Source organism: Oncorhynchus clarkii, chromosome 24 (assembly GCF_045791955.1).
Source record: "Oncorhynchus clarkii lewisi isolate Uvic-CL-2024 chromosome 24, UVic_Ocla_1.0, whole genome shotgun sequence".
Taxonomy (NCBI): domain Eukaryota; kingdom Metazoa; phylum Chordata; class Actinopteri; order Salmoniformes; family Salmonidae; genus Oncorhynchus; species Oncorhynchus clarkii.
In genome coordinates, this window is record NC_092170.1 from 5,433,281 (window position 1) to 5,451,266 (window position 17,986).

Consider the following 17,986-nt stretch of genomic DNA (forward strand, 5'->3'; position numbering starts at 1 on the left):
TTACACAGACTGTGTACTGGATCTCTCAGCCCCCCCCCCCCCCCCCCCCTTTTTTTGATGCATGTTTTACTCTGCAAATATCAAAACACAAGACATTCCTTTTGATATGGATCTCTTTTGTGCTGCCACTTGGTGATGCACCTACTGTAGTAGGCGTGCGCTGCTGTAGTGTTACAGTGAACAGAGTCTGGGTAGATGGAACTAGCTTTGCACAGTAACTTTTGAATCCCTTATTATTGTCCCCTTTCTACTATTAAACCTACAACCGTCCTACCTGTGGTCGTGGTGTGTGTGTGTGTGTGTGTGTGTATATATTATCTACAGTGTCTGGATTTGTCTCTCTCTGTCTCTGTGTGTGTGTGTGTGTGTGTGTGAGAGAGAGATGGACTTTGAACTCTTTTCTTTCTCTGCAGAGAGTTCTCTCTTCATACTGACTCTCTGACTAAATCAATTCAGTGGGTATTTCGTATTCTCCAAACCCTGCCTCAAACGCCCCATTCATTCATCATTAACAGTGGTTTTAAATGTGTTCACTAAATACATGGATGAATTACCGTAAACTGGGTGTTGGGGTCTTTTTTACTGTACACAGCTGTCTAGTGCTTTGGGCCTTTGTCTATGCGAGCCTGACTGCTTAGAAAGGGCCTGCCTATCGAAACGGCATGAATGTTATCTCCCTCATTCAGTTCTACCCATTGTAGCTCTAGTTATGATTTGTAGGCCTGTGTTCTGCCAATAGGATATGTTGTGTGGCTGAGAACATGAGAACATTGTGCGGGGCATGGAAAGAAACATCTGCAAGTGATATCTCCAGACGGCAGGATACCAAATTGAACCGCTATTACATCTTGGCAAATGTGACGAGACTTGCAATTTGAGATCATAATTAGCGATTACAGTCTGTCCGCGGAGTCTTTTATTTTTATTTTTTTCTGGACCAGAAGAAAACACACACTTGTTTTGTTTTTTTTGATATAGAGGAAAGCAGCCAACATTCAATGCAGCCTTTTATAAGGCAGTTGGTCTTCCCTAGTTGCCCAATTAGGGTCTCTCTGTCTCTGTCTCTGTCTGTGGATTTGTGTGTTTGCGCGAACTATATCATCACGTCTTTTAGAACTGCTGCTGGCTTAGACAACACTGTTAGATGTGAGAGAATTATGTATCGTTACATAAGGTTCTGCTTTGTACGTTTTTCAAACAAGCCATAAGGAAACTACTTTAAGGATGCTGGGTAGTAGAATGTCAAAAAGAGGTTAAATGTGAAGGAATGCGTCAGTTAATAGTGACTGTACTGCAGTTGTCTTAAGTAAGGTGTAGCATTCCAACAGCTTTCTAACCCCAATCTCTTCAGGAAACTTTCAGCGGTGAAATGGGGTCACAGATTAAACATTAACATCACACAGCAACGATGTGGGAATTTAAATGAGACATGGAACACCCTCCAAATAATGACTTGAATCTTTCCCACAGTCTTCATTATTTATATATTTGTTCCCTCTTTCTCCTTCTCTTGTAGGGTCAGACCCAAGGCCAGTAAGAATCTTTGCATGGAAAGACCGCCCGGCAGCCTCCCTAGAGCTTGTGGGCATGGCAGGATGAGTGTCTGCGTTCGATGATGATGGCAAAAAAGCAAGATGCAAAGGCGCCCACCTACAACCTGGTCGTGGTGGGCCTGTCCGGCACGGAGAAGGAGAAGGGGCAGTGTGGTGTGGGCAAGTCCTGCCTGTGCAACCGCTTCGTCCGTCCCAGCGCAGACGACTTTTACCTGGACCACACCTCCGTGCTAAGCACCAGCGACTTCGGGGGACGTGTGGTGAATAATGACCACTTCCTGTTCTGGGGGGAAACGGGGCGGGTGCTGGAGGAGGGGCCGGAGTGCAGGATGCATGTGGTGGAGCAGACAGAGTTCATTGATGACCAGACGTTCCAGCCACACCGTTCCACAGCCCTCCAGCCCTACATCAAGAGGGCTGCCTCCAACAAGCTGGCCTCTGCAGAGAAGTTGATGTATTTCTGCACGGACCAGCTAGGGCTGGAGCAGGACTTTGAGCAGAAGCAGATGCCAGAGGGGAAGCTAATGGTGGATGGCTTCCTCCTCTGTGTGGACGTCAGCAGGGGCATGAACCGCAACTTTGACGACCAGATGAAGTTCATCACTAATCTCTACAACCAGCTAGCCAAGAACAAGAAGCCAGTGGTTCTGGTGCTCACCAAGTGCGACGAGGGGGTGGAGCGCTACATCAAGGACTCTCACACCTTTGCCTTGGCCAAGAAGAACCTCCAGGTGGTGGAGACGTCAGCACGCTCCAACGTCAACGTAGACCTGGCCTTCCTCACCCTGGTGCAGCTGATAGACAAGGGCCGGGGCAAACCCAAGATCATCCCCTACTTTGAGGCCCTGAAGCAACAGAGCCAGCAGATCGCCTCGGCTAAAGACCGCTATGAGTGGCTGGTCAGCCGCATCGTGAAGAACCACAATGAGACGTGGCCCAACATAAACCGGCGCATGCAGACCTCCTCAGAGTACAAGGAGTATGTCTTCCTGGAGGGCACTGCTAAAGCCAAGAAGCTCTTCCAGCAGCACGTCCACAGGCTCAAACAAGAACACATTGAGCGAAGGCGGAGGGCCTATCTCAGCACCCTGCCTCAGGCACTGGGTTCCCTAGTCCCTGAGCTGGATGAGATCGACCACCTGAGCTGGTCCGGGGTCCAGAAGGTTCTGGAGACCAAGCAAGACTTTTCCCATTGGTTCGTTGTGTTGGATGACACCCCCTGGGAGACCACCCCACACATAGACAACATGGAGGATGAGAGGATTCCCCAGGATCTCCTGGAGACCCCGGTGGCTGAGACGATTTACGAGAGCCACCTGGAGCACCTGAAAAATGAGCGCAAACGGGCGGAGATGAGGTGGGAGTTCAAGGAGAAGCTCAGTGCCTCTCCCTTCATCACAGCAGGCAAACCCTGGGAGGAGGCACGCAGCTTCATCATGAATGAAGACTTCTATCAGTGGCTCGAGGAACCAGAGTACCTAGACATCTACAACAGGCACCAGAAGGAGATCATTGACCGAGCCAAGGAGGACTTCCAGGAGCTGCTGCTGGAGTACTCAGAGCTCTTCTATGAGCTAGAGGTAGACGCCAAGCCCAGTAAGGAGAAGATGGGGGCCATCCAGGAGGTGTTAGGGGAGGAGCAAAGGTTCAAGGCCCTGCAGAAGTTGCAGGCAGAGAGGGACGCTTTGGTTCTCAAGCATATCCACTTTGTCTACCACCCCACCAAGGAGACCTGCCCAAATAGCCCACACTGTGTGGACTGTAAGATTGAACAGGTTCTAGCCTCCAAGTTCCCCACTCGATACTCCTTCTTCGATAGCCATAAACCGGGCGACGGGAACGCAGATCGCATAAACCTGGTCATTCTGGGTAAAGATGGCCTGGGGAGAGAACTGGCCAATGAGATCAGGGCTTTGTGCACCAATGATGACCGGTACGTGCTGGATGGGAAAATGTATGAGTTGTCCCTCCGGCCCATAGAGGGTAACGTGCGTCTGCCGGTCAATTCCTTCCACACGCCTACCTTCACCCCCCATGGCGTCCTTTGTCTCTACAACTCTAAGGAGTCACTATCTTACATTGTGGAGAGCATTGAGAAGCTCAGAGAGTCCACGCTAGGCCGAAGGGAAAACAGTCTATTTCAGCTGCCCATGAACCTGCTCCTAGTCACCAAACGGGGAGTAGGGTCCATCAGGGACATTGGGGGGGAAACGGCCCACACACTTATCCTCCAGGGGCAGCAGGTGGCTGGGAAGCTACAGTGTGGTTATCTAGACCCCGCCTCCCCTGGGGTGGGCTATGGACGCAATGTGAACGAAAAGCAGATCAACCAGGTGTTAAAAGGTCTGTTAGAATGCCGTAGGCCCCCTGGGAGCATAGGCAGCAGCTCCCCTCCTTTACCCCCTTCCTTCAGAGACTCTCACTCCCAGCCCATCCCCGAGACAGACCTGCGGATAGTCATGTGCCTGATGTGTGGCGACGATTATGACGTGGAGCAGCTCCTCTCGCCCCTCCTGCTGCCCCAGCACTGTCGGCCGGCCTCCAGCCTGAGCAGTGGCACGTCCGTGCTCCTAGAGCTCACGGTGGGGGCCCAGAGGCACACCATCGACCTCTCCCTGCTCTCCTTCCACTCCTCATTTGCCCTACGGAAAAGCCGGTTGGTGCACGGCTACATTGCCGTGTATTCTGCCAGGCGCAAGGCGTCCATGGAGACCCTGTGTGCGTTCCTGTGCGAGGTGCAGGACATCATTCCCGTGCAGTTGCTTGCGGTGGGGGAGAGCCAGGCTGAGCTGTCGGACTCTGAGGCGGCCAGGGAGCAGGTGAGCCAGGGGGAGGAGCTGGCCCGGGAGATCGAGGCCAGGTTTAACACAGTAGTGTGTGGGCCTGGAGGGGTGGTGGGAGGCCTGCACAGGATAGACCTCTTCCAGCCCTTCCTGAAGGAGGTTGTGGAGAAACGCACCATAGTGGAGGCCACACACATGTACGATAATGTAGCAGAGGCCTGCACCACTGAGAGCATGAGCCCGGCCCGCTGCAATTCCCCCAGCCCCATCAACACCCTGCTAGACTCTGAAGAGGACGTGGAGCCCTCGCCTCCCTACCCTGACGTTACCCTCACCTCCCACCTGGGGGGCTTCAAGCTCCCCGACCTGGAGTCCAGCGATGCCTTCTCAGTCATCTCCGAGATCAGCACCTTCGAGAGCAAGCTCAACAACAAGGTCCCCCCCCAGGTGCGGCCCAAGCCCACCATACGGAAAGTCAACCTGGGGCCCTACATGGACCAGCAAGGGACCAACCGTCGCTCCTTACCCCCTGCTGTCACCTGGGCGCCGGGCAGCGACGGTGGCTACGACCCCTCGGACTACGCCGAGCCCGTGGATGCCGTGACCAAACAGCGGCCCACAGAGGAGGAGAGCATCTACTCGGTGCCCCACGACAGCACTCAGGGCAAGATCATCACCATCCGCAACGCCAACAAGCATTCTAACGGCGGGGGCAATGGCTCGGATAGCGAGGCTGACAGCAGCTCCCTGGAGCGGAGGCGGAAGATGTCTGCTCTGGGGGTGAAGCCGCGGCTGTACCGCGACCGCTCAAAACGCCTGGGCAAGTTCAGCAGCTTCCGCACTAGCTTCTCCATCGGCAGTGACGACGAGCTGGGGCCTCCCAAAGCACCAGAGGAGCTGGGCGGGGCGCACAAAGGGGACAACTCCATTAACGAGGAGGGCGAGGACCCCAAGAGGAGGAACATCCTCAGAAGCCTGCGCAGAAACACCAAGGTATGTGCTCCAGTGTCTGTTTTGTGTATGTGTGTATTGTTCATCAACATCACATCAGGTTTCACACTTTCAGTTTTTATTATTTATACCGGTCACATACTGTATATAGAGCACCTCGAGAAAGAGAGAAACTGCTGTGACTCATTTAGATTTCACCCTATGGCTGACTTCATATACAATCTCGATCAATCTATTATAGACTACTTGATGATTTTCATCTGTTTTAATGGGGTTTTGTCTTCACCTACCACCTTTTTATCAAAGTTACCTAGCAACAGTGTTCCTAATGCACTGTTCAGTGTTTATTGGCGTGTGTATTTCCTCACCTGTGTGAGTGCATGAGCTATGTACAGGTTTTCTGTGTTGTCTCTGCTCCATCTCATTGGAGTCTGATTTGCTATAGAGGGTCTGGGTTTCCTTCCAGGCCCTTTAAATCAGCCTTGCCTTCTCTCGCTGTGTGGGCCTACTTTTATCCTGCTTTGCAGTGGTCCTCCAAACTAGCCCAATCATGGGTGGAAGCAGAGAAACTCCAGCTATTGAAGTCACCCAGCTCAGGAGAAACTGTTTTAATGAATCGGGAGCACAGTGTACGCTCAGGCTATGGCTAGTTGTGTATGTGTGTAATGTTTCCCTTCATATGCGTGTGTGTGTGTTTGTCAGTGTTTTTTTGTGTGTGCTGTCCATTATACCCCAAACGGACACAATTCTCAAACTTGAAATCCGTGCTGACACGGCTCATTATAATTTGGGTAAAACCGAAGGTACATTTTTGCCGGCTTAGTTTGACATTTCTTTCACTGGTCACCCGAATGAGGTCAATAACTACAGTAAAAAGATAATTATTATACCGCCCCCTCTCCCTCTCCACACTGTCTCTCTGTACAGCAGTTTTGTTTTATCCTGGATTAAAGCAGCCCTGGTTCTAACCCACTCACTCATTACAAATTACAAACCTGTTACTTCCACAGCCCTAGCTGCAGTCCCATAGTGTGGCTTGTTTTTAAAAACAAGTAGATCTGTGCAGAGTAGACCCAATGGCTTTATGAAATGCTCTGTTTCGAGGTGGGCTGTTCATTAAGTGAATAGAGAGCGATTGGCAGCCGAGTGATCCAACTGTGCGGCACCAAAACATGCCCAGAGACTAGTGGGACATGCCCTGGGTTTATTTTCTCCTCCTCCCACACATTCTCCTTTCCTCCCTCATTCCCCGATTCTCTCTCTCTTTACCTTCCTGCTGATGAAGCGGGAATACAGTGAATATAGGACTCATACATGGGCGTCAGCCTCCCCTCCCTCCCTCAGACTCTGCGGTGAAACATTTGACCCAACACCGTCCATCTTATCTGCCTGCCATACCTCTCGTTCACACAGAGAGGCTGACACGTAAAGTGCCACCTAAGTGGGAGCAAAGGCAGTGTATATGATTAGACTGGCTGGGGGAGAGAGACACAAACCACCCTGTCTGGCTGTGTGTGGGTGATAATTACCATGGGTGTCAGTAGGGAGGACGGGGAGATTTTATGTTTTCACACACAGTAGTGATGTCTCTCTACCCCATAAACTGTACACGTGTTTAGTTGTATACTGTATGTCCTGAACGATGCTCCTTAACATCACAAATCTAGAGTGAATTTTGTTGGCGGAACCAGTATAGGGGGAACTTAATTTAAGCCACCAAAACAAATAAAACAAAACCGCTTATTGGGGACTAAGATGGCAACTCCCCAGACTGCAGAGCACAGCCTTAGGGCTGATCTGGGGCCTGTGTCTCCGCTCCATGTACATTAAAGCCTTTATTACTTAATGGGAGCCATAAGTTCATCAGGCTCCCAGATCAGCTGTCACTCTATTGGTGACGGTCGCTATAGAACCAGCTGTAGCCTGGTCAGTATAATAAACAGAGAGTGTCCCTGTAAGTCTGATCCGAGGTCAGGGTAGAACCAGCCAGTCTTGTCTGCCTGGCCGCCTCAGCAGTGAGTACACAGTGGAAACTAACTGACCCTCTCTCCCTGTTCAAATACATTCACCTCAGGCTGTGGCCGGCTGACTTGGCAGAGGTGTCTCTCTCTCTCTCTCTCTCTCTCTCTCTCCCCCCACCAAGACACCAGAAACGTTTCCTCTCCCCAGCCTTTTTAAAACCTCCTCAGCCGACAAGTGGAATAATATAAATTCCTGCATCTCCTAGTTCCTTTCTAATATGCCGCTAGCACTGCAGAGAGAGAGAGGGAGACATTGATGGAACCCTAGTCTCGTGTTTTTTTTGTGTTTTTTATTAAGGACGTGTCTTATTTTCCTTGTGTGGTAGAGGTCTGTTGTCTTCTCAGCGTTGGCCACATCCTGTCTCAGTAGAAAGGAGAAAAAAAGCAGAGCAGAGTTTTGTGTTGTGACTGTAGCCAGGGGAATGTAGGGTGGTGGGCAGGTCAGTGGTGGTGGGTAAAGTAATGGGGGGGTGTAACTGGAGCAGAGGGCCCGGCCAAGGCAACTAGGCCCTCTCTGAGAGTATCATGCTGCTCTGCTCTCTCGCTTCTCGGGACGGCAACACATTCCCACAGAACACCATTTAAGTGCACCGTACAAGTGGAGTTACTGCTTGAACAGCACAGAAGTAGCTTATAAGATCAAATTAAATGCTGATAACAGCAGTAGGTTAGCGGCTTACTAGAAGCGATGATTGTGTTTCGGATGGGACAATGTTCGAGGAATGCAGTGTAGTGGAAAGGGAGCATGACAACGGAGAGGAAAGAGTGCAGAGGACAAAGAAAACATAGAGAGGTGAAAAGTGGAATGAAGATGTGTTATCACACCCACAGCTAGAGATGGGAATCGTACATTCCTATCAGCGTGGGCCTTGAGAAGAATCTACTGCATGGGTGCGTATGTGTGCCATGCTGGTTGATACAGTTCGATGCCCATGTTAAAGAATGAAAGTGTGGTAATGTGTGTGTTTTAAAATTGTGTCCATATCTATGGCCTAAAAATCCATCGATGCCTTGGATGGGTGACGAACAGAAAGGATAACACCGTTCTCATCTCTCTCTCCCCCTCTCTCTCTCTCAGAAACCACGGCCCAAGCCCAGGCATTCCATATCCAAAGTAGAAAGCAACTACTTTGGCGTGCCGTTGGCCAACGTGGTGACACCTGACCGACCCATCCCGCTCTTCATTGACAAGTGCATCCGATATATTGAGGCAACGGGTAAGCTTCCACACATTACACGGAGGCTGGATTGTTGTTCTGAGTGGATGCTATTGATTACTGAGACTATTGAGGAGATCAATATAATGGCATATAGATGGAGACGGTGGCTTTATTGATTTACTCCTGTGCTCATTCCATAGTACTGTTCAGAGAGCAAAGGCTGCAAGCCTTAATATCAGCAAGGTCTCTGTCGCTCTCTCTCTCTCTCTCTCTCTCTCTCTCTCGCTCTCTCCCCCATTGGCATGGGGAAACATGTTAACATTGCCGAAGCAAGTGAACACGATGTGCAAATGGTTCAAGTACCAAAGGGGAAATAAATATGGGTTGAATTTACAATGGTGTTTGTTCTTCATTAGTTGCCCTTTTCTTGTGGCAACAGGTCACACATCTTGCTGCTGTGATGGCACACTGTGGTCCACCCAGGAGATATGGGGGTTTATCAAAATTGGGTTTGTTTTCAAGTTCTTTGTGAATCTGTGAAATCTGAGGGAAATATGTGTTTCTAATATGGTCATACATTTGGCAGGAGGTTAGGAAGTGCAGCTCAGTTTCCACCTCATTTTGTGGGCAGTGAGCACATAGCCTGTCTTCTCTTGAGAGCCATTTCTGCTGTTGGCGGCCTTTCTCAACAGCAAGGCTATGCTCACTTCAGTCTGTACATAGTCAAAGCTTTCCTTAAGTTTGGGTCAGGTATTATCTCTCTCACTGTGTACTCTCTGTTTAAAGCCAAATAGCATTCTAGTTTGCTCTGTTGTGAGTTATTTCCAATGTGTCAAGTAATCATATTTTTGTTTTCTCATGAGTTCGTTGTGTCTAACTGTGTTGCTGTCCTGGGGCTCTGTTGGGTCTGTTTGTGTTTGTGAACAGAGCCCCAGGACCAACTTGCTTAGGGGACTCTTCTCCAGGTTCATCTCTCTGTAAGTGATGGTTTTGTTATGGAAGGTTTGGGAAACACTTCCTTTTATGTGGTTGTAGAATTTATTGGCTCTTTTATGGATTTTGATAATTAGCGGGTATCGACCTAATACTGCTCTGCGTGCATTATTTGGTGTTTTACATTGTACACCGGGGATATTTTTTTGCAGAATTCTGCATGCAAAATCTCAATTTGGTGTTTATCCCATTTTGTGAATTCTTGGTTGGTGAGCGGACCCCAGACCTCCCAACCATAAAGGGCAATGGGTTCTATGACTGATTCAAGTATTTTTTAGCCAGATCCTATTTGGTATGTAGAATTTTATGTTCCTTTTGATGGCTTAGAAGGCCCTTCTTGCCTTGTCTCTCAAATCGTTCACAGCTTTGTGGAAGTTACCTGTGGCGCTGATGTTTAGGCCAAGCTATGTATAGTTATTTTGTGTGCTCTAGGGCAACGGTGTCTAGATGGATTTTGTATTTGTGGTCGTGGCGACTTACTGGGATTTACTGTCAGGGCCCAGGTCTGACAGAATCTGTGCAGAAGATCTAGGTGCTGCTGTAGGCCCTCCTTGGTCGGGAACAGATCTAGGTGCTGCTGTAGGCCCTCCTTGGTTGGGAACAGATCTAGGTGCTGCTGTAGGTTGTTCCCTTGGTTGGGAACAGAAGCATCAGATCATCAGCAAACATTTAGACATTTGACTTCAGATTCTAGTAGGGTGAGGCCGGCTTCTGCAGACTGTTCTAGTGCCCGCGCCAATTAGTTGATATATATTGAAAAGGGTGAGTCTTAAGCTACGGCCCTGTGGAAATAAATGTTTTTTTTTTGCCTATTTTAACAGCAGTGGACATGGATTTTATAATATCATGTGTTTTTTTTCCCCCAACACCACTTTACATCAATTTGTATAGCAGACCCTCATGCCAAATTGAGTCAAATGCTTTTTTGAAATCAACAAAGCATGAGAAGTCTTTGCCTTTGTTTTGGTTTGTCAATCAGGGTGCGCAGGGTGAATATGTGGTCTGTCGTACGATAATTTGGTAAAAAGCCAATTTGACGTTTGCTCAGGACATTGTTTTCACTGAGGAAATGTACAATTACTCTTTGTGTTTGTTTAGTATTTTCACAGAAGTGGTTAGTTTGTGGATTCTTCAATTACATCGAGCTGATTTCTGACGTGCTGTTCCTTCTTTTTCTGTAGTGTATTGTTTTAGTGATTCAACATAGTGAAGGCATAGGCTCACGTTTGCTGGGTCTCTGTTTTTGGTTGGACAGGTTTCTCAATTTCTTTAAGGTTTTTGCATTTTTTTTCTCTTTCTTGCTCTCTTTCTCTCTTTCTGCTTTTCACAGCTTTCACTTTCAGCCCACATAACTCTACCTTTCCATTCCTTCTTTATCTCGTTCTATTCCTCTCCCTCTCTTATCAATCCCCAGTCAGTGTTTTATCAGTAGTTTCTGGTGGGACTGTGGTTCTCCCCTGAGGAAGCTTCTGTAGTTTTCTCTAAGTCAGAGCTGTGCCTGTTCCTGTGATAAGAGCGCAGGATGTCTCTCTCTCTTCCCCTCTGCTTCTCTCTCTCTCTGTTGGAATTGTTCTGCTGTTCGTGTTTGCCTGTGGCGCTGTAGGAGGCCATAGTGACAGTCAGCAGTGGCCCTGGGCAAAAGTAGTGCACTATGTTGGGAATAGGGTATTATTTGGGAAGCGGCCTCTGTTGTATTGAAAACCTCCTGGGAGCAGTGTTCGTTGTGCTGTGTGGCATTAGTTCTGTACGAGGGATAGTTTTATGCAGTGCTTCTGGGTTTGTGTGTGTGTGTGCATGCACGTGAACATTGATGTCTGAAAGAGTTTGACATTGTGTGTGGAGCAGATGAACCTGGCACAGGTTCCTTGACCGTTGTGTATCTTTCTGTTGTCTGTCTCTCTGTCTCTCTGTCTCTCTCTGTCTGTGTGTCTGTCTGTCTCTCTCTGTCTGTGTGTCTGTCTGTCTGTCTTTCTCTGTTTGTGGAACTGGGTGCACAGATGGGCCTGTGCTCAGTTAACCCTGCTGCCACACTCTAATGCCCCCCCATAATACCTCACTGCCCTGGGCCCACAAGGGGCATGTCGCTTAGCCTAACATCAGCTGTTACTCAAGCCCCCTAGGAGGTGTGTGTGTGTGTGTGTGGTGTGGTGTGTGTCTCGGGAAGGTGGTTGAAGTGACAGGTCTGAATACACAGGGGAGTTATTATATGGAACATATTTGACACTCTAGCAGGAAACTGATTCCATGACGCGAATGAGAGCGTTGACTGTAGAATGCTAAATCGAGATCACAGTATTCTGCGTGTTGTTGTGTTTGTGTGAGGATGCAAAAGCCATGACATGCCTTATTGACATTCTTGGCAGTGCATTCCTGGGTAATCTCTTGTCTGATTTTAAACCTTTCCCACACAGGGATTAAAGTCAGACGCCCTCTGCACTGTCATGTGCGGGTAACTGGGCCAGAGATACGCACTTGAGTCAGGGCGCCAGCGAGGCGCTCGCTGCCACCCTTGCCTACCTGAGTGCATATAGCTACCACAAGGGGGCAGAGTGGAGTGGCACACACACACACACACACACACCAGCTCCTTGGTTTCCCTCCTGCCTGCCTCCCTCTCTTTTTCACCTAATCCACAATTTCCCCTCCTTTCTTCCCCTGCAGATTCCCTTGTGTCCTCGTTTGACCCTCTCTCCATCTAGTCTCTTTCTTTTAGTCACTTCTCTCGACCCACTGTCCTCATCTGCTTAGATTTTCTATACCCCTGTCTCTTTTCCTTACACGCTCTCTCGCTCGCTCTCCTGTGTGATGCCAATGTCTCTTTCTGTGTTCAGGGGTAGTGGTAATTTTCTGCCCTATAGCTCCCTCCTTCAGATCGATATCACAGAGCAGGAAATTAGAACAAGCTCAGCTCTTTTTTTTTTCTCTCTGTGTGCACCGGGTGGGAGGAGGAACCCACTGCAGCAACACAACGCACAGCCCTTAGCCACATCCTCTGATTACACTCTCACTATGGAGTCTGTGTACACACACACACACACACACACACACGCGCATGAATAAATAAAGGCATGCACAAAAAAATATGCACACACACAAACGCACTCAGATGGCGACACACCCAAATGTTTTACATGAGAAACACTAGCAATAAATGGGAATATTCTCACTGTGAAACCCAGTTCTGCTCTAACTCACACACTGACACACACACTCCGACTCCAACTTCAGTGTGCCGTCCAGTTTTCTAAGTCACGTAGGCTATTTGAAGGATGATGTTGCCAGTGACATTCATGTTTTTGTTCGTTACGGCATCGTGACATTCAATGGTGTTCGTGTCCAGAGCCTGTTGTTCAACACGTACCAACACTTTTACTGCGATGAGCTCCAATTGACTTATTACGGTATTACTTATTATTTCTGTGAAGTAAACTTAGTCGGGTCAGATGTGTGTGTCTGTATTAGAGGTTGGCCGATTTATTGAAGGACCCAAAAAAGCAGATGCCGATTAATCTGCCCAATTGTTTTTCTTTATATATATATATATATATTTTATTTAGAATAATGACAATTGCAACAATACTGAATGAACACTTTTATTTTAACTTAATATAATACACTAAATCAATTTAGTCTGAAATAAATAATGAAACGTGTTCAATTTGGTTTAAACAATGCAAAAACAGTGTTGGAGAAGAAAGTAAAGTCTAAATATTGCTGTTACATTGCACAACCTTCAATGTTATGTCATAATTATGTCAAATTCTGGCAAATGTAATTACGGTCTTTGTTAGGAAGAAATGGTCTTCACACAGTTCGCAACGAGCCAGGCGGCCCAATCTGCTGCATATAATATACCCTGACTCTGCTTGCACTGAACACAAGAGAAGTGACACAGTTTCCCTAGTTAATATTGCCTGCGAACATGAATTTCTTTCAACTAAATATGCAGGTTTAAAAAAATATATACACATGTATTGATTTTTAAGAAAGGCATTAATGTTTATTGTTAGGTACATTGGTGAAACGACAGTGCTTTTTTTTTTGCAAATGCGCTTGTTAAATCATCACACGTTTGGCGAAGTAGGCTGTGATTCAATGATGATCAATGCGGTGCCTGTTCATTTGTATGCAACGCAGGACAAGCTAGAGAAACTAGTAACTACACGTGGTTGATATTATCTAGTGATTATGTTAAGATTGATTGTTTTTTTTATAAGATAAGTTTAATGCTAGCTAGCAACTTGCTACAGTCACATAACAGGTGGTCAGCCTGCCACGCAGTCTCCTCATGGAGTGCAATGTAATCGGCCATAATCGGCATCTAAAAATGCAGATTACCAATTTGTTATGAAACTTTGAATCGGCCCTAATTAATCGGCCATGCCAATTAATCGGCCGACCTCTAGTCTGTATGTGTACATGGGCCTGTGTCTTCCTTGTGACCCCCTCTTTTGTTGAGTGTGACGGAGGAGAGGCAGAGGACGGCCCTATGATTGTAACACTAAAGGTGTCCAGGGCGTTAGGGGGATAAGTGACGTTATGGATCAGACCTACATCCTCACCCTATACCAAAAATCCATACCCACCTTACGTTATTGTCCGAGCTGCCCACTCCTCTCACATCCTCTTATCCTTCCTCCATCCCCCCCTCAATGTCTGTGTAAGGGCGCTCCCACCACCCCCACTCATCTTCCAACTGTCTCTCCCTCTGTCCTCCCTCTTTACCTCCATCCCTCTCACCCCTTTGACACTCATATTCCCTTTCGAGACATCTTCCCCGTACTCCTCTCCTTTTGTACCCCCCACTTCTTTTCCTCTGATTTGACTCTCTCTCTCTCTCTCTCGCTCTCTCGCTCTCTCTCGCTCTCTCTCTCTCTCTCGCTCTCTCTTCCTCTCTCTCTTCCGCTCTCTCTTCCACTCTCTCTCTCTCTCTCTCTCCATACGGAGTAAGGTTTCTGTTCCCGCCCAGTGAGTTGTGTGTATTGAGATGATGAATGTGCGTTAGCATGCGTGGGCACGTCTCCTTGTTCTAGCGAGCTCCATAGCGACGTAAAGGGCAGCAGCCAGTGATGGCCTATGGAAAAACGGCTGCTTGTTGCCAGCGGCAATGAGACCTTGATACAAACCCCACATCTGGGCTGAGGATCAGTCTGACCCGTGTCGGAAATGCTTTGCCAACACGCCTCCGGAGCCAACTGCCACTCTCTTCTGTGTGTGTGTGTTTGTCATGATGAATGAGTGATAGGAAGAGAGCGAGAGCTGTTCACACATTCTCAGTTTAATGCTTATCGTGAGCATGTTTGTGTTTGGGACATCACTTGATGGTGTCTGATATACTGTAGGTGGAAAAAGACTGGGAGAGATGAGGGGAAGAAAATGTAATAACAATATGTCATGATTGTGAGATGGGATAGTCCTGTAGAAGCAGGAGATGGTCGCTCAAGACAGGATGTAGATGAGCTGTTCACCGGAAGTGCTAGTGTTTGGTTTGACACCGGTCGCTGCAGAGGAAAGGAAACTGGTCCAGAGCTGCTCTCAGAACAAAGAAGGTGATGGAAGTTGACCTCGACATCACGCTCTCTGACCTCTGCATTTCCACTACCATCCTCCCTCTGTCTATATCTCTCTCCCCCTTCCTCCCCTGTCCTTGTTACCTCACTCTGGCTCTGTATGGTAAGAGCGTGGCGGTAGCATACCAGAGTAGGGCTGTGGCGGTCATTACATTTTGTAAGCAGGTGATTGTCATGCCTACACCACAACAGTAAATCTATTTGAGTCCGGTCTAAGGAAACATGATATGAAGAAAATGTAGTCTATTTCAGAAGAACAGGATAGCGTACTCGGAGTCGTCCTTATGTTAGGTCCTGATCTGACTATGCGATATGGCTGTGGGCTACACTATAATTTCTGTGGCATTATTTTAAAGTAAGAAGAATACAATTGAACATAGCTAAATAAAATAGAAAGGATATTTTTCCTAAACCATTTCCCGAGGGAGAGCGTGCATGCGGCTATTCTGTTTTGAGCTGTTAACAAAGAAATAGGTATTCCTATATGCTTAATTTAGTTATTAATCTAACTTTAGTTGTTCTACAAGTGTTGGGCTATATGTTTTGATTTTTAATACATTAAAAGGCTTTATGATGCGACTCTAATGATGGTTTGAAAAAGTCGCTTGAAAGGCATGAGCTCTGCTTTGTTTTTTTTGCACAGGCTGTACACACTTCATCAGTCTCTCATTCATAATTTGACAAGCACTTGATAATGCCTTGAATTTCACAGCGGCATCCCCTTTTTGGCCTTAATCCACCAGTGGCCGTTGTGCCCTTAGCCCGGAGTGCTGTGTTGTGCCCTTCTTTCTAACACATTTGCATTGATGTCTAGCGTGATTAAAGGAACAATAGAATGCTGAGTACCAGGCAGTTAGCAAGTTTGGCAGGCTACTAATTTTTGGCATGATTTAACTTCGAAGTGGTCCGCCTGTGAAAATCAGGATATCGCGTAGGAACACACCGTAGCTAATTCGCCTCTGTCGCAATGCGCCGTGTCTGTAGGAAATGGAGATATTATAGAAAGGAGATGGGAATCCAATTATTAAATGAATGGAGAGGCGGCTCATCCGACTGACTGTCGACCCAACGCATTCACGTTGTCATGCTGCGTCACGCTGTTGCCAAAGTAATCATCACGCGATCCGTTCCTAATGGGGTTTCCATCCCCTCAAAATGATCTCTGTGGGAAAGCAAGGTAATGTTGTTCTCGCTCAGGGCAGAGACCCTGTTTTATAGCTCTGTGGCAGAGACAAACTGCAAGTTGAACTTGGTAAGTTGAACTCCTAAATTGATAGAGCAGTTTGCTTAGGCAATTTTACAGCTAATTAGCTACTTCTCATGCTCATGTTGAGTTTGGTATTATTGTATGTAGCTATATTTTCTAGCTAGCCAGCCAGCCATTCCAGGGAGCGAGCGAACATACAGTAGAATTGTGGGTTTTTGTAGTAGACTTGAGCTGCATCAAATTTATCCAAAATGATATTCACATGTTTCTACCAACCTTGTTAGAACAACAAAATTAAACATTTGTTCACAAAAAAATATTGTTGTCACGTATTAGTGCTATTTAACATGGTTTAACACTCTTAACAATAGGAATTCGTAGTTTTGGGTGGATTATCCCTTTAATGTTTTGTATACTCAGTGTATGTGTCGAATACGACCCACAAAAAAATAAAATAAATCCGTAGCCTGCACTCGATTAGCAAATGGAGGTTACGCGTGGTTACGATTTTAATATCCCAGGCAGGCTACATCGGTTGTTTAGCAATAAATATAGCGTCACGAAAGCTGGGATCCTCTCATAAGAACACATTTCACTAGGCGCTCTGTAGGCTATGGGCTCTCCAAATATGTTCCAGGGGTCCTAGGCCTATAAGTTACGTTTGAGTTATTTGGCCACTTTTGTGATACAAACCTTAACAAAACATATAGGCCTATGGGCTAGGCTACATGTTGCACGCAACTATGCTTTTTGAAAAAGTCACATAGGGCTTTCACTTTTTCTTGGTTTAGACTGCACGAGCTGGGCATCATTCACAAGTGATAATATTCCCACTCAACTGAATATTCTCATTTATCTTATTTTTACATAAACAAAATAAAGCTGGGACCGAGAGACCGTTTCTATCTCAAGGCCATCAGACTGTTAAATAGCCGGTACTAGCAGGTCTCCACCCAGTACCCTGCCCTGAACTTAGTCACTGTCACTAGCCGGCTACCACCCGGTTACTCAATCCTGCACCTTAGAGCCTGCTGCCCTACAGTGGTTCTTTCTTTAAAAGTTGCGAGCTTGCACCGTGGGACTTAGATGTACCCAGCGTCATGCCGTCATTGCTCCAGACCACCACAAGGGGGAGTTAGAGCACTCATTATGCATTTGGGTCCCAAGGTTTTTATATGACCAATCATATCGTGTGGTTCCAATGACGCATTTTGGATCGAGCCACCCTTGCCATGTGGCGTTCTTCAACAAAGATGGCTGATAAAACATTGCGGTGGAACCAGATGTAAGTTGTTATAACGTCATAACGAGTCAAGGAAAAAATGTACAATTGAGAGGAATATGTTACTTAATGTAGAGATAAACGTTTGCATATTTTTTTGTCATAAAGTTAATTTACGAAAATTGCTATTTAGCAAGTTCTGACTAGCTAACATTAGCCAGCTAGCTAGTGTCAGGAGAATTAATTTGTAATTTGTGTTGTTTAATGTTTTAGAGACTCCTGAGAAAACCAGCAAACCAGGCTGTTGTCTTGTGAAATAGTGGATTAAAGAATCTAGCTAGCTAAAGCATTTACTGCAAATTGAATGTACAATTGTGTAAGCTTGCCTTGTAATGCAGCTGAAGTAACATAGCTAGCTAACTGTTTACTTGCTTATTGTGTAGTGGAGGATAAAAATAACTGTATGCCTATGGATGTGTAGGTAGCTACAGTATGTAGCCGATCTCTATATGGACCCTGAAACGTT

The 17,986-nt window shown here is 47.0% G+C and overlaps 1 protein-coding gene across 2 annotated transcripts in view; it reads left to right on the forward strand.

Annotated features, from left to right (window-relative positions):
• The window catches only part of LOC139382295 (rho GTPase-activating protein 35-like), a 107,074-nt gene that overhangs the window by 55,215 nt on the left and 33,873 nt on the right, over window positions 1-17,986 (forward strand). For both annotated transcript variants that reach the window (XM_071126182.1, XM_071126183.1), the window contains exons 2-3: window positions 1,517-5,329; window positions 8,387-8,525. In XM_071126182.1, the coding sequence (XP_070982283.1) occupies window positions 1,613-5,329; window positions 8,387-8,525 (3,856 nt within the window). In that variant the 5' untranslated portion in view covers window positions 1,517-1,612. The remainder of the gene's footprint in view (window positions 1-1,516; window positions 5,330-8,386; window positions 8,526-17,986) is intronic.